This window comes from Haplochromis burtoni, unplaced genomic scaffold (genome assembly GCF_018398535.1).
Source record: "Haplochromis burtoni strain Fernald_Lab_line unplaced genomic scaffold, NCSU_Asbu1 Contig_165, whole genome shotgun sequence".
Lineage (NCBI taxonomy): Eukaryota > Metazoa > Chordata > Actinopteri > Cichliformes > Cichlidae > Haplochromis > Haplochromis burtoni.
The window spans coordinates 120,781-145,010 of NW_024582526.1; the positions used below are offsets into that span (position 1 = coordinate 120,781).

Below are 24,230 nucleotides of genomic sequence, written 5' to 3' on the forward strand. Positions count from 1 at the left end.
CCCACACACACACACACACACTCACTCACACACTTTCTGTGAAGCAAATGATTTATGACACAGGACACAATATAGGAAGTAATAAAAAGTTATGACAGTCATAATTTTTATGACATATGGTAAAAATATAATATTTTATAATGGAGTAATGATCATATGATTCATTCATATGGCTCAATCATATGAATGATGTACCACAAGCCTTCAAACTGGTAGTAGTTAAACCCTTACTTAAAAAGCCATCTCTTAAGCGTGCTGCCTTAGCTAATTATAGGCCAGTCTCCAACTTTCCTTTCATCTAAAAATTCTTGAAAGAGTAGTTGTTGGGCTTCTCTCCACTGGATCTCTGTTAGATCCAGAATATAATATACTCTTTGTACTTTTAGCTTCTACTTTTTTACATCACACTGTGCACTTCAGGACATTCAAATATGAAAGGTTTTTTTAGAGAATCAAACAGGAGCTTGTACTTACAATCATGTTACTGCTGAGTGATCTTATGAAGTGATAACTTTCAACCATGTAACCTGACAAATATTATTGTTATTTTAGTTCATTTTCACAGACAGCTAAAGTTTTGAGCACTATGTGCTTTCATGTTTCATTTAAAATTCTTTAGTCCATCCACATAAATCCATCCACACACAGACTAAGGCTACGTCCACACGTACCCAGGTATTTTTGAAAACGCAGATTTTTCTATGCGTTTGCACCTTTCGTTTTTGCATTTAGGTGTGGACGAGAAAAATGGAGAAAACAGAGAAAACGCAGCGTCAAAGGTGTGCGCCTTTTTTGACGTCACACTGTGCGCCACGTTATTGTTTCGGTGAAATGAATTTCTACAATACTGTTACTGTTAATTGTACTCTCTGCAGTGTTTAAATGCTTACATATACACACAGTTACTGTCCCTCCACACATACCACTCGGTCCTGCTTCAATGCCTCATCCTTGTTTACTTTTTCCCACCGAGGCTTCTAGACTTCTGATTGGCCAACATTTCTGCACGGTTGGGAATATATCACCACCTGTTGCTTTGGCATGTTCCTAGCAGCGTTTTCCTTCATTTCTGCCTTTACGTGTGGACGGGATTATTTTTTAAAACAAAAACGGAAAATCTCCGTTTTCAAAAATACCCGTGTACGTGTGGACGTAGCCTAAATCGATTTTGAATTGCCCTGTACTTGAAAGAGATTTGATGGAGGAGGAACTGAGGGGAAAAGTTCTTCTTTTATATAAGGAACAAAACCAAAATGTCCATCACAGGAACTCAGAAAATAGTCCAACACAAAATGAAAAGCATAAAACAGGTGGGCCAATAACAACCATGGGCTGCAGGGAATAGAGTCCAGAAACATAGTTCAGGGGGCCGACCCCGGTCCCGACAGTACAGGAGCCAAGGGGAAAGCATTTCAGGGGGCCGACCGTGCGGACGGCAACAGCAGCAACATGGAAACAGTTCTGGGGCTGACCGTGCGGGCGGCGACGGGGAAACAGTTGTGGGGGCCGACGACGACGGCGATGACGTCCAGCTGGTGGCCCAGAAAGTGCGGGGTGCAGAACGTGGCATCTTCTTGGACGGGGACAGCAGCAGCTTCTTGAACGTCCTCTATCTGCTGCAGGTTGAAGGCTCAGTCATCAGTGGAAACCTGGGAAGCATAACTCTCCCTGCATCTGTAATCACACAAGCAGCAAACAAACTTTAATAAATCTCTGTTGAATGCATCAGCTGATAATGTTATTGTGAGCCCTGCACCGCTGGCCCGGCCATTTATTTTTTAATGCACCTTCTCAGATTAATTCACTGCGTGTTGTGCCCAGAGCTGGACTGGGACCAAAAATCAGCCCAGGCATTTTGACTAGAGACCGGCCCACCAGGTATTAAAGCTATAAAGCCTTGGAATGAAAACGAACGCTGTTGTGACAGTGATGTACACAGTCTTGTTGGTATATGTATGATTTCTATACATTTTACATCAAATTAAAATGTTAGTTGTAAGATTCAGATAATTATTTATTAAAAGCTAGACATTTTAAATGAGAATAAGAAAGAAAAGTATTTCTTTATGCCCCCCTTTCCCTGTTAATGCCCTACATGCCCCCCTGGCAAAACTTTGCTTTGTCACCTAAAAGGTAAACCTGTTTTTCCATCACCTGTTCAGCTCTGATGATTCAGTAAGGACATCTCCTGGTTTCATCTTCATGTTTCCCTCTCACCAGATAACAAAACCATATCATGACCAGCAGCTTTACAGCTGTGGCTCCAGCAAACATCAGCTGATACTAGAAATTAATATTAAATAAATTCTAACAACAGCTGATCAAGCTTAACACAGCTGTTGTTTAGCGCGACATCCGCTGGTTTCCTCTTTCTGGCGCAAAGTGGGCGATAAACAAACAAGAGAGAAAAGCCAGTCAGCTGATCACTGATCAGTTTCATGATTGCAGTAGCAACAGGAGAGGGAGGGGGAGAGAATGAGCGAAGAAGAAGCAGCTGACAGCGTAAAGACAGAATAACTCCAGCTTTGTGTCTTTTTCCATTCTAGCTGAAGTACGGGACAAACTGTTCCTTTTCACCTCAATACGAAACGTGTAATATTTTCTCTGAATACGAGACGATTCCACTTTTTACCGAACGGTTGGCAACTCTACTAACTAACCTTATGAATAAAATAAAGTTCACTATCAGTAACATCATAGCACCCACCCAGCTGTATAGAAACTCTGTCATGCTAGCTAGTACGCAGTACAAGTTATTGACTGTAAAAATGAAAATGAACTCCACCTAAACTTGGTTTATATCTGACCCAGCTAGACTGCAGGTCATAACTTCTTACCTGAAGTTCAGCTCACCTCGGACCAGCGGCCGCCTCGGGTCTCTCCTCCTCCTGCTTCCCCTTTCCCTCATCCACCTGCTGGCCTCTGTAGAAGCTCTGCTATAGCCACCACTAAACAACTGACTTATTTTGACACATCAGCCAGCATCTGGCCAATTCACCACCTTTCATTGTTTATACTGTTACAAAAATAAATAAATAAATAAATAAATAAAATAAAGTCATCGGCCCATAAAAACAAAAAATCACCATCGGCCCACCGGGCAAATGCCTGATGGCCAGTCCAGCTATGGTCGTGCCATCAGTTAACCCTTTAGCAAAATGAGGGATAGAAAACACCACGGCAATGGAGAAACAGTAGAGCAACAGATTTCCAGCTTCCAGTAAATGGTGTTAGGAGGAAGGAGCACAAAGCTGAGCTTGCCCCTGCTAACTGGCGCTGCCAGATGGGTGGAGCTATGAAGTATGCTGTAGCTTTTGCTGTTGGAGCTGCGATTTGCTTGGGAGCATGGGTACGGTGTGGCTTCTGGGTTCGGTGCTGATGTCTGTCGGCTTTTCGGCTAACTTGCTCAGCGTGTGGGTCCATTTCAGAGTGACATGAGAGGAGCTGCTCATTCGCTGGTGGGCGACCCCGCTGGTTTTTGCTGAAGTGGCGGGCCTCCGAAATCACTTCATAACTGGATTTATCAGAGATGAGCTGACTGGATGGATCAACGTAGCGGGTTGCATGTCGGATGGTGAGAAAACTGCTAGAAGGTTGTCAGCATTCGGCCTCTCTGAAGCGCCGGCGTGACGTTCAGTGTGTTTCTTTGATTGCTGGAGGAAAAGCAATGAACCCAGAGCTTGAGTAGTCATCTGATGCGCTGACGGACAAGAGGACGATTGTAGTGAATGGAAGGGTGAGTAAAATTATGTTACTCCTGTGAGATAAGCTGTGTCATCCAGTTCTGAACTGAAGAAGCCTCTCGGATGAGAGGCGAAACGTCTTCAAGCAACTTAAAGAAGTCCAGACGCTTTTCTTTGCAATCTCCTTTGACTTTCCAAAGGGACATTAAGAACTACAAAGTCTTTGTTTTCACAGAGACATGGCTGGACCCTTCCATCCCTGACGTGGCCATTGTCCCTGAGGAACTCTCCATTGACCACCAGGACAGAACAAAGGACTCTGGTAAATGTAGGGGAGGTGGCGTGTGCACAATGACCAACAAACGGTGGTGCACGGATGTACAGACAGTTTCGTCGGGGTGCTCTCCTGATCTTGAACACCTTATGATCAGATGAGGTCCCTTTTATCTGCCCAGGGAGTTTACGGGGGTATTCTGTACTGCTGTTTATATCCCAACCCCCACGCTGAAACCCCACATTCACTGGACGAACTGTTTGATATTATCAACCAGCAGGAAACGTTACACTCGGAGACTGCTTTTATCATTGCTGGCGACTTGAAGAAAGTTCTGCCGAAGTTTTACCAGCACTTAAACTTTCTAACGCGTGGTGAGAACATCTTAGACTATGTTTATTCTCCATACGCACATGCCTACAAAGCCCGCCCCGACCTGCCTTTGGAAAATCAGATCACTCCCCGGTTCTGCTGCTGCCAGCCTATAGGCAGAAGCTGAAAAGCAACCAGCCCATGACATTCAGTTCAACGCTGGACCGACCAATCAGACAGTGGCCTGCATCACTGCTTCAGCATCACAGACTCGGAAGTCTTCTGGGCTGCCGCTGACAACAATTAATCTGAGTACGTAACAGACTTTATTCACAAATGCGTCAATGACGTTGTACCACGGGCTATTGTATGAACCCTACCCCAACCAGAAGCCGTGGGTTGACAGAGGTAACTGCTTCTCTACCTGATGAGATTAACACCTTCTATGCACTCTTTGATAAACATATATCTCAGGAGCTTTTGCTGGAAGAGGAGAGCTGCCCTCTTCAAATATCTCAGGCAGTCGTGTGTAAATACTTCAGGAAAGTAAACACTCGAAAAGCTCTTGGACAAGACAACTTTCCAGGTCGGGTTTTCAAAGCATGTGCCCATGAGCTGGCAGGTGTCTTCACAGACATTTTTAACCTTTCCCTGCTCCAGTCTGCTGTCCCAAAATGATTTAAGAGGACAACCACCATCCCTGTCTCTAAGAAAATTAATGTGAGCTGCCTAAATGACTATGATGGAGTTACTAAGCTAGCATACGAATCTGTTCTTGTTTATAAAGCCTGCGTACACATGGCGGCGTTTGAGTGAGCAATTGTGTCCACTAGAGGGTGGTGTTGACTCACAAATGAGGGAATTGGCCTAAATTGATTATGATTCTGTGTCTATGAAACCTGTTATGTTATTATGCTAAGCTCCTTCCTGTTATCTGGTTCTGTCCATTTGTAATCTGGTATGGTGTTCTCTGTAATACTGAAGTGTGAGAAATGCTAAACAAGAGAGAGAGATGTTTATGTTATTTCTTATTTGTATTAATTGCAGAACCACATCCTTACTTGCCAGCGAGAGTGTGGGTTGGTGTTGGACATGGGCTCGTGGTAAATAAAGGTCTTCCACTCTGACATCATTCCCCGTCTCTGACCGGACGTTATTACCAGGAACAGTACCGAATCATGTTTCAGAGATAGTGGTCCAGGGCGTCCGCTATAACAGTCACCCCTTAACTCTGTTTTGTCCTTCTCCCTTAGATCGCTCAAGTACGCCACCAGCCCCCAGCTCTGTGCTTTCGTTTTCTCCTCATCATCGTACATTTACCCTGTCACTGGAAATAAACCTCACTCACTGCACTCCCGAGTCTCTGTGTGTTTCTGCCACGAGTCCACCCTTTAGAGTCACCTAACATTCACAAGTAGACATCAAATGTGGTCATCACTGTAGCCTGTGCAAGAGTCTTTTATCATTATTAAATTTTGTGCTGAGATTAATTTGGTGAAGAATAGTGTGTTATGTTTTTTCCCCCTATAACACATGGGCAGTTTGATACATGTGCTACATTTACATGTGTTAGCATTATCAGTGAGTGTTATCTGGTTTGCCTGGTATTTGTCTTCTGATGTGTTGGTAACTGAATTGGCTCAAACGCTTCACAGCACAGTCTTTGTAAGCTTCTTATTAACAGAAAAGAGGCAAAGCCGTGATCAAACAGCATCAAAACCAGATTCAGAATAATTAACTTTATAAAGTAGTTCTTCACCATCCTGATTAACTGCCATGCCCCAGGGCTGCCACAAACGTACATACACTCACCGGAGAGACAGAGAGACATTGAGAGATGCTCAGAGTATCTCTCTATCCATTCTATGGGGAAAACACTTTGATGTAGAGAGGTCGGAGGAGACTGCTTTGAGTTGATAGGAAGACAACAGTAACTCAGTAACCACTTGTTACAACCAAGCTATGAGGAAGTGCACCGGTCAAAACAACACATTGAACATTGGAGCAGTTGGGCTACAGCTGCAGAAGACCACACTCATGTCAGCTAAGAACAAGCAACTGAGACTACAGTTTACACAGGTTCAAGATCAAGATCCACATAATGTTGTCTGGACTTCTGAGTCTTGATTTCAGCTGCAACATTGTAGGGCTGTAAGGTTAGAATAAGGTATAAACCAACTGATCATAGTTTAAACACTGCAGCCTACCTGAGTATTGTTGCTAACCGTGTCTGTCCCATTAAGACTACAGGTGCACTGTAGTCTTAATGGGACAGTCAGCTTACAGTACTCAAATGGCCTCCACAGTCACTCGAGCAGCTTTGGGTTAAAGTTGGAGCAGGAGATTTACATCATGGATGTGGAGCCAAAATATTTACAGAAAATGCACTAAGATGGACCAAAATCTCTCAGGAATGTTTCCAGGACCTTGTTGAATGTATGCCACAAAACATTACGACAGTTCTGAAGGTAAAATACGGTCCAACCTGGTACTAGCAAATTGTACCTAATGAAGTAGCCAGCGAGAGTGTGTTTCAGTGTTAATGGTGTCTTCACAGACCAGCAGAATTGTATGCTTTGTCACAGTCCATCTCAAACTAGCTAATTAATTATTGGCTCTACATCCACGAGGGCCACAGGAGGCAGTTTTAACTTGCATGGGTGGATGCAGAGACAAACTCTGTAAACTGACAGTGATTTCCATTTGTTCTGAAGTCCACTAATTTCCACTTCAGACACAGGCCTGTTTTTATTCTTGAGGACCTTAAGATCACAGCCTGGTTTTCAGCCTCAGTGTTTTCATGATAATATGAAGCACTTATGATAATATCACCAATTTTACAGTACCAAATGTTATTCTTTTTATTTTTATTATGTGTTCACACAGCATTTCACAGAATTACAAACCCATCTTTTTCCTCAAAGACATGCTCTATGAGACATCTATAGAACATCCAGCTTGTGACATGGAAACCAAAATCAGTATGCTATTATGAAGGATGTGTCAAAATGCAGAGGAATAGGAAGAGAGGAGGCTTAGGAGAGTTCATGATTCATGAAGCAGATGGAGGGTTTGTGCTTGCACCCTTGTTGGCCACAGACAGAATATACAAACCATGGTGAGAGACGGTGTCTACACATAAGCATTCCTTTAGAAGGGACCACCTCCTTCGCTCCATGTTTTGCCATTTACTGTTTGTGTGATTTAAATAATGTCTTAACTCCTCTCTTCTCGTATCTTTACCTTACTGCCTCCTCTGTGAGGTACAAAGACAGTTTGTGCCATGTTACAGAAGAAGTCACAGTTAGCGAGGACAGTAACATTTCTTTGGCATTATTTTCATTCACAGTAATTTAGCTTGGTCATATTATTATACATCGTGCTTGTGTTTTGAGCCTAATGTTGCATCTTCCTTTGCATCTCCCTGCATTTTATAGAATATTAAACGTTATCAAATAAATCCATGGTCTACTGAGCAAGGAAAACTGATCCGATTACCGACCTCCACCTACTGCATCCTGTGCACTGTGTATTTACCCTGCCGCCATCAAGCACCCATTATAATAACACAGAGAGCAGGATAGAAAGGGCAGCTTCATCGCTCCTGTTGCAGGACCAATCAGGACAGCGATACCTGGCATGATGTTTTCTACATGTCACAATGAAATTTTACTCCAATTAAAGTTAAACTTTGAAAGACTGGCAGGCAAACAAAGCTGTAGACTATCAGTAGGCAAGACCAAGGTGTATGAGCAAAGCATGCAGTTTGTGCTTGGCTTTTGTAGCAGAGGGCTGATTGCTAGATGACTGGCATGTAGGTTGATTACTGATTACTGTGCTCAGGGAGGGTGGGCTGAGATAAAAGAGTGAGAGCAGAGAAACAGAGAAACCAAACCAAAAATGTGACAGACACACCTCGGTCAAGGAAATGTGGAAAACAAGAACAACAAAAACATTTGGTTCCATCTTCACAGGAAACATTAGTGGTTGAATAATACTGCACGAGTCTCTCTGATCATTTTTTGAATCTGGAGGTGACTGGGAGAGAGATATCTGTCCTAGATAGCACATGGTCAGCATTGTCATGTTCCAAAAGGAAATTATTACTTATATTAATTTTACCATGAACAGCAAGAGGTAAAATGTTACACGGCATATTTATTAGTTTTATATTGTGTTTTATTTATATTTTATATTGTAAGTAATAAACGTGAAATGCTAAAACTTCAAATACTGTACTCTACAAGACCCATCCATCCTTTTCCTGCCACTTATCAAGGCCACGGGGACACCTCGGCATTCCCAAGTCAGCGTGTCCTGGTCCACCTGCTCTGGACACAGCTGAAAGACCTCACCTTGACGAACCAGATGCTCGAACCACCTAATGTGGCTTTTTTCAATGTGCAGGAAACATGTTTTAATGTAAGAACTGATCTGATTCTATCTTATCGTGATGTGTTGGTGAGGTACATGAAACATGATTTGGGCCACTGGGGGGAAAAGTGAGGGTGCGTTTTGTTTTTTTCTGAGATGAATTCTGAAAGAGATAAAAGTCAGAATTCTGACTTTTTCCTCAGAGTTCTCGACAAAAAAGGAAACCCTCCCTTTTCCCCCTCAGACGTTTTGTGAAACTTGAGATTTGAGAGTGAAATGTTTCGAGAAATGTTTCTTAGGAATTCTGAAAAACTACAAACGAAATCGGGTTAACAAGGTTAAGACTGATTATGCTTTTCCAAGAAAAGTGACAGATTCAACAAAAGGACTTAGGATACAGAATTTGGTTTCAGATAATAAAATTTGTACTACAGTAATTCAGACAAGATACTATCCGGTTAACTTGCGCTGTTCCACCAGGAGATGGCGGAAGCAGACTTTAATACGAGATCTGAGCTTCCTTCCGCTGTATTCAACTGCACGCATCCATGCGGTCCAAGAGCGAGCGGAACAGTCCAGTTATCTTGTATCCTGATTGATAGCACCCTTATGAAACGTTAAAGCCAGAAATACAATTTGCAGGTCTTTCCGTGTTCATTTCTAACTTTAGGAACCGGATTCATAAAGACACTGTAAGATGCGCAAAGATGCCTTTTGTGTAATCCAGCCTCCAGCACTTACTCAGCCTCCGCAGGGCTCGCTTCCAGCAAACAGCAAACGGAGCGTTTCTCCCCCACCCAACAGGTAGCTGCGTTTAATTGGATTTTACAGATCATATCGAGGAAAAGGCCACTGGCTTCCAAACCAGTCTCTTTGTTGTTTCCCACCTCCACTTTGAAACAGGACCACGGCTTGGCAAGGACCCGAAAGGCGTCATGTGACTCGGCATCTGCTCTCAGTTGTGGCAAGATAACAACGCAGAGAGAGAGAGGGAGAGAGAGAGAGAGTTGAGGAGGAGCTTGCAGCTATAAGATTACCTCCACTCACCATCAGCACCAAAACTTGCATCCATCCTTGTCTCGTAACAGCGCGCGCGCACACTGGCGTTTTTATTTGTTTGGTTGTTTCACCCCCGTTGGGAGGTGCACAGGTGCATCCCACGGTTAAGACTCGCTCTGTGCTGAGTTGATTATGGTCACAACCCCCGCGGTGCCAAGGTGGAGCCACCGCGCGTATCTCGAATCGGTGCGCTTCTCCAGGGGCTGGGATGCGCACCGGGCACCTCTCGCTTCCTGCCGAGTTTCGGGTCTGAGCAGGAGTCAAGCGCTGCCCCAGGGCGCAGAGGCAGGAGGACCCAGTCTACCCGGAGCAGGATGCCAGTAATGAGAGGGCTACTGGCCCCGCAAAACACCTTCCTGGACACCATAGCCACCCGCTTCGATGGCACCCGTGAGTAACAAGCAGGAGCTCTCTGATGAGCTCATTATCTCGTGGCTATTACACGCAGTTAAACCGTGTTCTTGATAGAAAACAACGGTGCAATATTAATCTTTATGTGACTGATATACATTTAGGAGTATTTTCAAGTATGCAACTTTAAAAGTAAAAACAAATATGTGCGCTTCTCTCCGCCACATGTATCCGTCTAAATAGTGACGTGCTCTAGGAAAACGTTTTCTCAGAGCCACTGATGGAAAATTTGCGTGATGGCTTTAAGTTCCATAGTAACAGTTTTAGTCTTGTACTCTGTGCTTCTAAGAAATGAAGTGGGATTAGTTTAATTCAGTTTTATTTCGTGCTGTAGTTTTTTCTATTGTGGACACTGTGTCCAAGCTTAACTCTGTGTCATCTGCATGTTTTAGTGATGCAGTTTTAGCAGAAAGGTTCCCCAGAGCGTTTGCACTTCACACCCAGGATGAGCACACGGGAGTCCTGCCTTAGTTTGATCTCTGTCATAGCACTCTATTCTGTTCAAGCACAATAGAGATGCCGGGGAGAGAGAGGAGGCAGGATGCACAGGCCAGTTATTTTTTTCTGTCTTTGGCAAGAGTGTCTTGTGAACAGATGCAATGAGCAGCCCGTGTGTGTTTGGGCCCATGCTGGGTAGGTAGGCGGGTGAGAGATTATATCGTGTTTGGGGTGTTCAGTTCTCCCTTTTTTTGTTTTGTTTTAGTTTTTTGCATCGATTATTCAGGGTGATTGGAGTTTATGTGAGACTGTGAGCGGTGGTGAGCCAGTGACTTCAATAAACCAGTTATGTGTGACAGCGGGATAGAAAAGATTATGGGACCAGGCAGGGAGCAAGAAGCTCAAAGGCAGATCCTGATCTCACTCAAGTTTTTTCTAACTCCTCTCCCTTCCTCTCCTGTTTGGACATTTAAAATCTCTCACTTTAAAGTATACACGAGTCTTCATGAAGTGTGAGAAGAAAGGTTACAAAGTCTCCTAACGCTGTATCGTGTAGCTCCACATTATTCATAGGAAACACTTAGAGCACACGCAGGCCACACATTGGCTGACACCGAAATTTTAAGGACTCCGCTCACGCCCTCGTTGTCTAAAGAAGAAATGGTCTAAGTGGAACTGTTTCCCTGTGAGCGGCTAAAACACAGGCCTTCCACTTGCCGAGGTGCTGATAATTACACATTTCCAGCCGTACTGGTGAAGCCATTGTAATTAACACGAATGGATGTCAAGAATTCATTGTGGCCTTTCTGCCTGTCAGAGGAGCTTGTGGGAGGCAGGGAGGGCAGGATGGGAGAGTGTGTGTCGCTACTCCTGTGGAAGAGGGAGACATTTCAGACGTCTAAATATAAATCCATTTGGGTTCTGGCTGTGACACAGGTGCAGATATGTGTTTTTTTTAAACGGTATGGCATTAGCTCCTCATTAAAACCGACACTGGTGCGAATGGGAGAAGGCCACCCAAGCGTCTCTCTGTAGAGGTGATGGAAGCTTTGTGTCTGAGTGAATACTGGTGTGTTGATGTGTTTCTGTGAAAAGCCATTTTGTTGGGAGCTGAATTAAATGGCAATAACAATTACTTGTAAATGCCATTCATCCCTGCTAGAGTGATATCTGAAAGCACTTTATTTTCTGTTGTTCAAGACTGTTTGCTTTGTGCGGCTGCACCACTGTTTTAGCAGACTCCGTGCCAAATGTGGCAAAGCCACTAATGCACTTCCAGTAGTCCCTTCAGTTCAGAGCAGGAAAGGCTGTTGAAGACACACCCTGGAGAGAACGGAAAGTGTACATAGCCAATCCATACTGGCCTCACTGACAACACAAAAACCTCTTTGCCACAATTTTTAAATTTGCACAAGTGGAATAATTTTAATGTATTGTGACATTGGGCATAACAAAGGCTGGTAGGTAAACAGTTTTGTGAGGAAGCAGCATGTATAGAGCCAAATGCTCTGGACAACCCTTGTTTTTTGGACACCTTGGGTTTGGCCAATTACCTGCTTTGACTTGGTTGAAAGAAATGTATTGCTTGCAGATTATCGTATCATGGCTGACCGCTTAATAAGATCAGTGCTGCACTAGGCCCATAATAATCAGTCATTTCATTGACAGGGTTCTTCTACATTGCCGATAGAAAATTTGCATATGTTACAATAGGAGAATGCCCAAACCAATAAAAGGAATGACTGCAGTTTTAAAATCTGAGTCTGCTGCGCATTTTAATGTAACATGATGTATGACACAAGCAGGGCCGGATTTACTTCATTTTTGGGACCCACTTTTTTAAGCAGGTGCTCTTATCAGCTTGGCTAGATGAAGCAAAGTATTTGAATATGCCAATCTGCTTCTGACAGGTTCCAGAAGCAGATATGTGATTGTTTAAACAATCAAGAAAAGTAAATCGATTTAAATAGGAAGCTTTGAGATGTGAGTCGTTACCTTCTTTGTCTTAAATGTACTCCAACTTTTGCTACGTGAACAAGAACTGTATTTAATGCATCCGTCACATTACAGCTGACTGCTTAATAAAACCGGCCTCTGCAACAGGCCTGCAACAGTTAGTCAGTTTACTGACTGGTCTCTTGACAGAGGATTAATTGTCCACTTTTTCAATAATCAGTTAAATTGATCTAGTTATTCATCAAACTCATTGGGATCAACCCAAAATTTGCTATTATATGCTTTTAAAAAAAACCTCTAATTTGAAGATTTCAACTTGCTTTAAAAAAAAAACACTTCTCAAAATTTTTCTTACAGTTAATTGAAAACAGCAAATAAAAAAAACTTGCAGGCCCAATCTTCACTCAAGACAGTTGTTACTGGTTAGCCTCACATAACAAAATTGAGCTACTTCATCCAAAGTGTAAAACAACAAGATTTTGTATACTTTAGGTAATTTTTGTGCATTTGACACTGAAGATGTGTTGCTGATGTTCTCGTCTGCTGGCAGTAGATGAAGGAGTTCAAACAATTAAAGAGACAGATTCCATCTAGATATAAGAACAGACATGATGTCACACACATATGGGCTTGAGGTGCTGCATCCCACTGCAGACATCAAAGCTTCTGAATCATACACTTGGAGGAAGGTTATTATTTATAGACCACTGTCGTGGTGAATGCTGTAGCCAACAGCTCTCAAACAGCATGACGGAAAGAACATACAGAGTCACACGTTTTAAACACATTTGTCAAATGATCTGTGATTTTGTCATTCATGGATTCTTGCAATCGTTATCATTGAGATTTTTTGGAATTTTTAATATAGAGAAATCATTCTGGGGGAAAGTGGTGAGGAAGAATATGGAAGGAATTAGTCCTCAGCATAAACCTCGTGCTCGGTTCAATCAATGTTCATTTGCTGCAGTGCTCCCTAGAAAAGACGGCAGCTGTGTGGGACTGAGTCAATTGGTCCTATTAATTGAGTGGGTCTTGGCTTGGTCTTAATCAGGTTAGGCCAAGAGCTGTGCTCATCACATGGACTTCCTGGTCTGGCACTCTGCATAAACTGCCAGGAGCCATGCTAACATCCTTACTCATACTTCATTCAAAAATCCAAAAGGAGATTACGTGCATGAAGAAGGACAAACTATCATACTGTCAAGAGTAGAATTTCTATATTATTTTAAAAACAAGGTGCACTTGCTGTGTTTCCCAGATAGAACCAAATAAAATAAGTTGCAAATCAAGACTTTACAAATTTTGCACTAATGTCAGCATGGATTTGAAAGTTTTAAATCAATAAAAGTGTCACTTGGGCTGCTGACAAAATCTTCTTGTATCATATTTTAGTTTAGAAGATAGAATATATAGAATTATTATGTTGAACATGTTATGCACACAATACTGTCTTTGCAGCAAAACCTGTTTGCTCCAGTCACACAGAAATGAGGTATATTTTCTCACTTTCTCACTCTAACAGCTGAGATAAGTGTCAAATTATCTGACAGTCCTCTCTTCTCCACCCATCACCCCTCGCTTCTGTTTCTCCTCCTTCATTAGTTGCCTCCCACCTTCCCCTTTTGTTTTTCACATCATATTTTTTACAGGTAGGTCCATGTGCATACGTGTAAGTGAGAAACCAAGTGCACATATCCTCAAACCTACAGGCAGGAAAACTTCACCGTGCCCGTGTTTGTGTATCTGTGTGCCCGCTTATGTTTGACAAAACAGATTAATGGTGAAGCGTGATTGTGTTTCGTGTGTGTTTCCCCTGTGGCTTTTTGTGCTTAACCCCCACCCCCTTCTTGGTCTTTTGTCAGGCAGGAATAGATGTAATGATAGTCCTAATAATGAGTAGCCTAGCCTTTGTCACTTTATGGTATTAGCAAGCTGCACTCATTATATTCTACACCAAATAAAAAGACTGAAAATCTACATTAATGCTGCAAGCTCCACGAGGCTGTGTTTAGGCACAGTGGTAATTTGAGCTAAAGCGGATGTAAATAACTGGAATGTGCTAATGTGTTTCAGATGGGTGCGTCTCAAATGTCATACTTCTGCACTTGTGCTAAATGCTGTGTAATACATGTACTTGGATGCTAAAAAGAAACCTGCACCAATTTTCAACCAGTATGAACTAGCTAATAGTTGTTATATCTGTTAACTTGCTAATATTTAAACATATTTACCAGGTATTCATGTAATTAATTAACTAATGTGTTGTGCTGTTGGCTTTTTATTTTCGTTAAGCTGTTATCTTCACTCTAGAAGAATTTTGTGTCATTTTTGGTCCAAGGTTTGGCATGCAGTTGACTTTAATATTCAGATATTACAGTCATCACTTCTGAAAGTGTTTGAGACAACACTAGCCTGTCAAACTTCAGACTACGCAGTTACTGCAGAGTGTGTAAGACAACTTGGTGACACCCTGGTGACCTCTGGTTGCTAGGGGAAAATATGTATTTTTCCATTGGTTGGCAAGTGGTTGGTAAGTATCGCTGAGTGAAATCTGCCATATCTCAATGCTACACCAAAAACCTTCTTGCGATTGCTTTGGTTGGGATCAGAGTGTCACAGTCATCCTTAGTTTGCATGGAAGATGACAACTTGTTTGCGAGCACTGCCTAACTTATCACAGAGGAGCCCTCTTCACAGTTTTACTACCACTTAGCAAGTCGCTGGTAAGTGTTTGCAGTCTTCCATACAGACTATGGCCGTCTGTGACAATCTACAATTACAAGGAAGTTTTCGGTGCAGCATCATCTGCCTGTTTGCAACATCTGCCTGTTTGCAACATCTGCCTGTTTGCAACCAGTTTCACATGGGGACACCAAGCAACCTCATGCAAGCATTCAACAATCGGTCAGGTAATACAAAATACACACTTCTTCCTAGTGGGTGGTTACCAGGGGTTACTGATTGGTCTCTAGGCCTGTGGGAGGCTTTAGCAATCAATTTTATTGCAACTGCCAGCAACCTTCAGCAGCTGGTTGCAGAATACAATTTTTTCCCTACTGATTACAGGCCTGTGTGACTGGGGCCATAGCAAACTAACATTTACAATGAAATCTAGCTGTGTGCTTACGTCAATAAGTAGATCTTGATGGCAAATCTCTGACCCTAATTTTTCCACAGGTCTGTTCACCTTTAAAGGGAGTTTGCAAAGTGTTTCTTTTAAGAGGAGTGTTGTGATTCACATTAAATACATACGAAATTATTATATTCACAGCAAACAAGTCAAGAAGTGCTTGTCTAGGGAAATCTAAAAATAGTTCAAATGTACCAAAGTAAAGCAGACTCTCTCCTTTCATGTCAAACTGTTCCCTCATAAAGCTTCTCACAGTCCTACTTATATACATCTTTTAAATTACTACCATCTCGACACAGTTGGCTATTGTCTCTGAACACAGAAATAAAGCAGCTGCATGGGCTATGCACCGACAGGGGAATGTCCCGTTAATAAAGGCTGGAGCTTGTCAAGCTGAGAAGCCAGCAGCTTGCAGCTGGTTTTGCTCATGTGCGTTGTATGACAGGAAATGATGCAAGATTAGCGTGACAGGCAAGCTGCGGGTTCTTATATAGCGCTTTTCTACTCTATCGTGAGCACTCAAAGCGCTTTACACAAGTTGTACATTTGCCCGTTTGCACAAAGTGCTTCTGCAAACTAACAATAACTGACATCCACATATGGATGCACCAGAGAGCAAGATGGGGTTAGCATCTTGCCCTTACTTGGCATGCAGACTGGAGTAGACTGGGATTGAACCACCAACCTTCTGGTTAGTATGTGACCTGCTCTATCACCTGGGCTACAGTCTCTACTTTAACTGGTCTGAGATCAGTTGTGAGCTGTGCTTGAGGTAGCATTAGCAAAAAACCAAGCACCCATTTATCTTCGTAACAAATACGTTTTCTCTTATTAACCAGCTTGGCTAACATACATGATTGAATGTTTTTACTCCAGAAAAATTACTTTTATTATTGATATTTTAATACAAGTTTTATGTGTAGTGAGGTGTTCATAGGATTTTATTGCTACGTTTGCTAAAGCAGTCATTCTAAAAATGTCCTCCACCAGTCCACGAAGCTGGCAGAGTGGTATATTTTTATTCTGGCACATTTTATCTGGTTAAAGAATAAAGGAAATGTAATTTTAATTTGATTTTGTTAATATCTTTTTTTTCCCCAGAATTTGCCTTCCAGTAAAAAATCTGAAATGGGACTTTTTACAATGGATAGAAATATTTCAACTCTATAATAAATTGGATAAGAAATCATTTGAAACTTTTTACTTTTAGATCAAGGATTCTTTTACAGGAGTCTTTAATATCGAGGATGGGTTTTTTATGGCAGGTGACTGATCAACATGTCTAGTTTTTAGACATGTTGATCAGTCACCTGCCAAGGAATTCTTAATAATTCTTAATAATTGGCCACTTAAAGTGATCATGGATCTAAATATAAGTCTATTTTAACTGATAAACTGTTAATGTACTGTAATGCTATACAAGTGAGAAGTGATTAACAGAAATGGTAATCAGAGTTAGCAGTACATTAAATGAAGTGTTAAGTTTTATCCGATTTTGATCAGCAGCACACATGAAAATCAAAAATCAAAAGAATTCAACAAGTAAATTTTTTGTTCCTGAATGTAGTGTAATTGTGCTGTAATATGCATCTTGTTATTAGAGGTGAAAAAGGCAGAAAGGCACCGGAAATGGAAACAAAATAAGCAGATATCAGATGGGGGTCGATGGGTGGGTGATGAATGTGGTCTGAGTACCGGCATGAATAGCTGCAGATATAATCAAAATACAAAACTGTAAGGGAAATCTGGGTTAAAGAAGACATATCCCAAATACTAACAGTATTATGTAGAAGGCCATTTTCATTTCAGGGAGAGAAATAGTGCAGTTTTGTCAAAACCGCTGACGTATCTCACTTACGCAGGAAATGTGCTTTAGTGGCAACACATCATACGTCTGTCCTAACTATTTATTTTCCAGCTCAAAGGGTTACAGATGATTTAACAGAAACCACACTCGTTTTCTAAAACTAAGAGCTAGTTTTTAGTGTGGGAACCTAACCAGTGGGTAGAAGTTAAAATAAATTAAAAGTGAAAGTAAAGATGGAGTGCAGAAAAGTGAACCAAAGTGCAGGACAATAGCATAACATGTACAATGATCATCTGATGTTTCAGATTTTTTGAAAAATATGCTGGATGGTTGAATAGCCTATTGCAAAAGAAACCTATGTACTGGGTAAAACAACAAAAAACTAAACCAAACAAATATAGAAAAAATCCTGCACCTTGTTGCCCTCCAGCATTGTAAGACATGTAAAATGGGATTGTTTTCTCATGACCAATATTGCAGTGACCCGCATGTCAAGGCACTGCCACCAGCAGACACTTTGTGTAAGACGGTGGGACAAGGGCAAAGGCTTCAGGTGACAATGAAAACAGATTTACAATGTACGGTAAAACCTTTGGAAGCTGTTTGTTTCTCTTCACATTGTGCTGCCTGTATAAATACAATAGTAAAACACAGTCATACTACACTTGCTTTGTCAGCTCCGTGGAGCATAAGGAGAAGAGAAATAATGAAAGTATCAATTAAGTTTGCTCTTGAGCTCATTTATAACCTCGAGAGCTCTCGGTAAAGTAAGCACATCTCCGTCAAGAGCTCATTTCATTATTTCTGGATTTAACAGTCTCCTTTTTCCACTCACGCTGTGCCTGCAGTCAGATTATGAAGTTGATAATCAATGATGAGAGAACTTGGCTCTGTTACTGAATAATGTTTTTGACAGATGGATGAGTCGCACAGTTCAGACAGCAGAAGGTCTCAGAGCTGAAATCATAGGCTCTTCAGGTGGTTTTGGTTTTCTTAAAAATTAATGGGCATGCTAAAATAAAGTCCCTGCACTCTCTGAAACTCACTATTACACACATAAGGTATCTGGCTGCAGTATGCTGTATTTTAAAAGGCTGTGGGTGAGTCTCAATCAATAGATACCCAAACAGTCATATATTATTTACAGCAGCTGTTTGTTTAACCCCCCCCCCCCAAACCAGAGCAGTTTACTTAGGCAGCAGATAAGAAGAGGACGCAGTATCTTATGAAAGCAAAGTATGCAGTGGTTTAAACAGGATTCCTTACATACTTGATATATAATCTATATAATCTATAAAAATTTCCTTTCAAGGGCAAAGTAATGCTTTGAAATTCATTTGAATTTGAAATTCATTTGGTAGAAATAAGCCGAGATCTGGCATGTCCATTGGGATGCTTAAGTACTTTCACAGATGAAATGAAATGAAAACAACAAAGAAGAAAGATTATTTATAGCATTTCTCTTTTTATTCGGCAGCATGCACTAACCGCAAAATGTTTCACTGATAATGGTTATTGTAGTTGTATTGTAGTCTTTATTGGCTTTTTCTATTTTGAAAAATCAAAGGAAACTTTGAAAATTGGTTTGGTCTCAAATTAGATAACACATTATGATAAGCATTAATATAAATGGCAAATTAAAACATGGTAAATAGACTGGTTCTTATATAGCACTTTCTACTCCACTTGGGTGCTCAAATCGCTTTATACAGCATGTCTCATTCACCCATTCACACCCATTCATATGAGCACTTCTTTTTACATCTAAGTGCTTTCTATGTAGCATTCACACTCCGATGAACGCATCTGGAGCAACTTGGGATTTGGTATCTTGTCCAAGGATACTTTGGCATGCAGACTGGAGCAGCCAGTGATCGATCAAGGTTCAAGGTCGGGGAGGGGGTGCTTGAGCCTATTCCAGCTATCATAGGGTGAGAGGCAGACTGCACTCTGGTTAGGTTGCCGGTATACCATAGGGCCAAGAGACAGAAAGAAATTCACTTTCAGATTTTTAGGCAGTTTAAAAATGATGAAATAAGTTTTGTCTTTGGACGAGGGGGGGGAGGCTCTCATGCAGGCAGGGTTAGAGCATTTGAACTTCACACAGAAAGGGCCCAGCCAGTAGGTTCAAACCCAGACTAGCTGTTACGTGATAGTGCTAACAACATATCAGCTATGCTACCTTTATAATATTTTGTATTTACTAATCATCAGTAAGGTTATAATATATGTTTATGTGAGTAATGTGTACAAAAAGTAATAATTTTATTAATTATCATTTAATGCAAACAAATCGGGGAAATGAGAGTGGGGAAAGTAGAATTCAATACTAAACATACAAGACAAGGGTTAACAGGAAACGGCATAATCGCAACAGCTAAAACAGGAATAAAGGCTAGACAAGTTAAAAAGAACACAAGGAAGTGGAAACTACCAAACACCAAACAAGGAAATATAAACTCAACTATGGATAAAGCAAAACCAGGAACCAAGGATTCAAAAACCTCTAGAAAGATAAAAAATAAACAATAATTCCAAGCAGCTATAAAGAGATAGCACAAGATAAATACAAAGAAAAACATGAAGTAGAAAAAGTAAACGGTAAACTAAGAATGAAACTGAACATAATTAAGGATAATTAAGAATCTCGTTATTATGGGATTAAGGAGTAAGTAACCAGTATTTAGGAGTCTTAAAAACACAAAACACTGTGTTTCAGAAACATGACATTCACACCAGAAGGTTAAAAAGTGTTCAGCTGTTCCCTTAATTTTTTGAGCAGTATATTTGATCATAGCTGATAAGTGACAATTACACTTACTGTCTGATGACACTGGTGCATCTACTTTTGTATATATTATGTACCGTATTTGTTAAGGATTATTAATGGTGTTTGCAAACCCCACACTATGCATACACACATACACACACACATAACTACATACACCATGATCATGATGCTGTAAGGCTATGATATATTAGTCAACTGAACTGTTAAGTGTTCAAATACTAACATTTATGGGATTTGTGTAAATATTTGTATACACCATATACACTGTATTGCAAAACATATTCACTTGTCTGCCTTCACATGTATAAGAACCGGATGAGGAGGCCTGGCACTCTTCACAGTCTTCATTCATCACAAAGATGCTCTGTTAGGTTGTACAGGACTCTGTGCAGGCCAGTCAAGTTCTTCCACACCAAACTTGCTCATCAATGTCTTTTTGGATCTCGCTTTTTGTACTGGTGGCATCCTATCATGGTACGACACTAGAATTCAAAGAGCTCTTGAGAGCTACCCGTTTTTTCACAAATATTTATAGAAGCAGTCTGCATGCAGCATGTTGGCGCAGTGTCTCGCAGCAAGTTGTCTGTCTGTCAGTTATGTGTTAGCCCCATGACAGGCTTGCGACCTGTCCAGGGTTCACCCTGCCTCTCGCTCTAAGACAACTGGGATAGACTCCACAACTGGATTCAATGGTTTGAATGGGTGAGTGAATACTTTTGGCAATATAGTGTAGATTTTTACACTCACACTGACCCAGTCAATGTCTATACAAAGTTTCATCAAGGTTGGTCCACTCATTTAGGAGGAGATATGGAACATACATACATAAATGGATACATGATATCCAAGGTGTTTATTCAAAGCTGCTGGTGTCTCAGAGGTGCAAGGTGCCATTTAGTACTGGTCCTACGTCATGTGTTGTACCTCTATGATACCTGTCGCCTTGCTAACACATTTTTTCTAAATCTAACCAAAACCTTTGGTACCTTAGCCTTGGTTAGTTAGGACTAACCTAGTCCTAGTCTTAGTCCTCATGGAAAGATGTGAGTCAACACAAAAGATATCTTTATTGACTTTGTCTTTGTTTTTTCACCTGTAAACATGGATGCTTGTCTTTGTTGCCTTATCTCTTAGCACCAGTAGCAACATATAGATCCCAAAGTACATTTTCAGATGACTGACACAACCTATCAGCAATCTAAATACCATGTGACCTTTCTACTACCAGTGAAAAGGACCCTTTATAAATGGGCTTTGTGTCTGGTCAGAGCGGCAGTGCCTCTTGAAATGAAGCAGAGAAAACAAGTATCAAAATGTTAGGTTGAACTTTGTCATCTCTTCTCCTCTCTGAATTATTCAATTTTACGTTCACCCACTTCTTACAGACGAGCAGACCTGTGTTAGCCTTTTACTTTAGGGTTGTGAAAAGCATAATAGGAGCTGCTGAGTTGTAGTGCGATAGAGAACACACCGTGACCTGGTGAACTGAATGTCAGATTGGCTAAGGGAGAGAGAAACATGTTTAGAAAGCACAGACAGGTAGAGAAACAGACAAAGCTAGAAATAGACAAGAAGCCAGGTGGTCAGCGCGGATGTCACCATGTGTGTAAGAAATGAGGGAAGAAAAAAAGATGAGTGCGCAGGAGGAGAAGGACAGAGTCTGGGACTGTAATGGCAGTAAATGAAAGTGATGAAGCCAAAGCGACAGGGGGTACAATTGACTGCTTTGAAGTAATATGTTCCATTAGGAAACAGATGAATCTGAGCTCTGGCTTTATTAGACCCTGGAATTAGCAAAGCAGCAGATAGAGCAGCTATTACATCGTCTTCAAGATGTATCCTAGTAAATGTTCTTTTCAGTATCACCTTGTTTAACAGAGTATCAGCTTGATTATGTGTTGTCCTGAGCTAATTATTTACAGCAGTGCACTGTTTCCACAAAGTCACATTTATATTGTGCTGCTTGCAGTAGTTGAGCAATGTATTGCTGTTTATTCTCTGATTTTTATAAGAACTACTGAGTGTAACATAAGAAAAGACAAATTATGCATTATTAGCTTTACCAAGGAGCCCATGTACTTGGTTGATTTTGTTTGTTAGCAGGATTGCTGCTGGGAACGGTGGAATAATTTCCCCATAAATACCAACCCGTATTCCACATACAGCCTAACATCAAACTAAAACTGAATGCTCAACAGGTACGACCCAAATGAGAGTTTTGATTTGATTCCCACAAAGAGAGCTGGTGATGTTTCTTTTCGTGTATTTATTTATTTTTATTTATTACCTCTGGATTCTTGTGTTGAATGACTTCATTTAACATCTGCATTGTATCCTCATAGCTGTCCTCTCTTTCAAAACAGTAACTTTGTAATTGCGACATCAAAGTTTAGCTAAAAACACATTGTTTCCCCTGTTCACTGAACAGGAACAATGCAATGTTTGGCATTCAATATGATTAAAATCCACATATTTTTGTATTCAGTTTGATTCAGTTTTATTTCTGTAATGCCTAATCACAACAGTAGTTGCCTCAAGGTGTTTTATATTGTAAGATAAAGACAATATTACAGAGTAACCACAACAAACAGATGACCCCCTACGAGCAACACTGGGAAGAAAAAAATGAGCCATTTAGTTCCAAGTAGGGAAATTTGTATTCCTTATCATATAATCAAACAATCAGTTTTAGAATTTTCAATATATTTTTCTGTTTTGTGACATTACCTCTGTGCACAAAACAAGATTTTCAAGCAGCCTTCCTGGTACCCAACCTAATCAATTAATTCTTCACAAAGCGACCCCTTTGTGAAGAGCTGACACACTGACTTGGACTTATCACCCAATATCAGTTGCAGCAAACCTCTGCAGTCAGTTTATGCCAGTACAGGAGCAGGCTTTTATAGCAGTATATTGGTGCCTCCATCTACAAACAGTTATCCATATACTTTAAGATGCAGAGTGTGGCGTGAATGAGGCAGGGCAATTTCACATGTTGGATTTCAGAGCCATTTTAACTGACGCGGTGGCAGCTCGCAAACTACCACAACAACAACACCACAAACCCTAATTCCCCTTATTTATGTTGGCGGGCGTAATTGCGGATGCCGCGCAGGTGCGTCCGCCTTCCCTGCATGACACCACAAACCACGCCCCACCACACAGTGAAAATCAGATTTTTGTTTTTTAACATTTTGGTTTTGTATAGAAGCAAAAGCACTGCAGCTATACAGTGATTCCATTTCTGTATCCACCTTAGCATTGGTGACAATCCCTCAAACCTTACAAGCACCCACCTGTACTGTACTTTATTTCCAGTCATTTGCATTCATGTGTGAAACTGAGTCAGATTTGAAACAGCAGAACAAAGAAGAAGATGCAGTCGGCTGCTTAGAACTAGATGCCAATGCTGTGTGATGGATGAGTCACTCCACCAGCAACCTGTACAGATCAGAAATGTTCAGCATGTTCAGATTTTAACCTGCTGACGTGGAAGACATTGCAAGTAAAGAGAGCTGGTGAAGCAGACATGCAGTGCGTAACAACATTATTTCTCTGATATTACAGAGCCACTTGGACTTCCTGCAGACCCTTAAAAACTACTTAGGTCTTTTAAAGACTGAGTCAACTCTGTCTTTTTCTCTTGGGTTTTGGATGATGTGTTGGATGTCGTGTGGTGTACATAAGTACAGGTGAAGCATGATGTTCCAAAGGGTATGTTCTTGTGTCTTGGTCTGAAAGGGAAAAGAAAAAAAGAAAGCAAATACACACTATGTAGCACCTATAGACACACAGCTCTCTTATAGGCACATGATTTTATGCAAATACATGCAAAGCCAAGGGCAAGCAGAAGACAGAGTCACAAAGACATTTATAAATGGAGAAAGGGAATTCTCTGTAAGGATCTAGAATCTGTCCTGTTAGAAATATGAGTTACTTGGAGACCAGGATCCTCATTGGGCCGGTTCCTTTTGGGGACCGGGACGATGCAGGAT

General features: G+C 41.2%; 1 protein-coding gene across 1 annotated transcript in view; it reads left to right on the forward strand.

Moving 5' to 3' along the window:
* The first annotated feature begins 9,190 nt into the window (after window positions 1-9,190).
* The window catches only part of kcnh3 (potassium voltage-gated channel, subfamily H (eag-related), member 3), a 192,494-nt gene continuing 177,454 nt past the window's right edge, over window positions 9,191-24,230 (forward strand). The window contains exon 1 of the mRNA XM_005933361.3: window positions 9,191-10,092. Within this exon, the coding sequence (XP_005933423.1) occupies window positions 10,017-10,092 (76 nt within the window). The 5' untranslated portion in view covers window positions 9,191-10,016. The remainder of the gene's footprint in view (window positions 10,093-24,230) is intronic.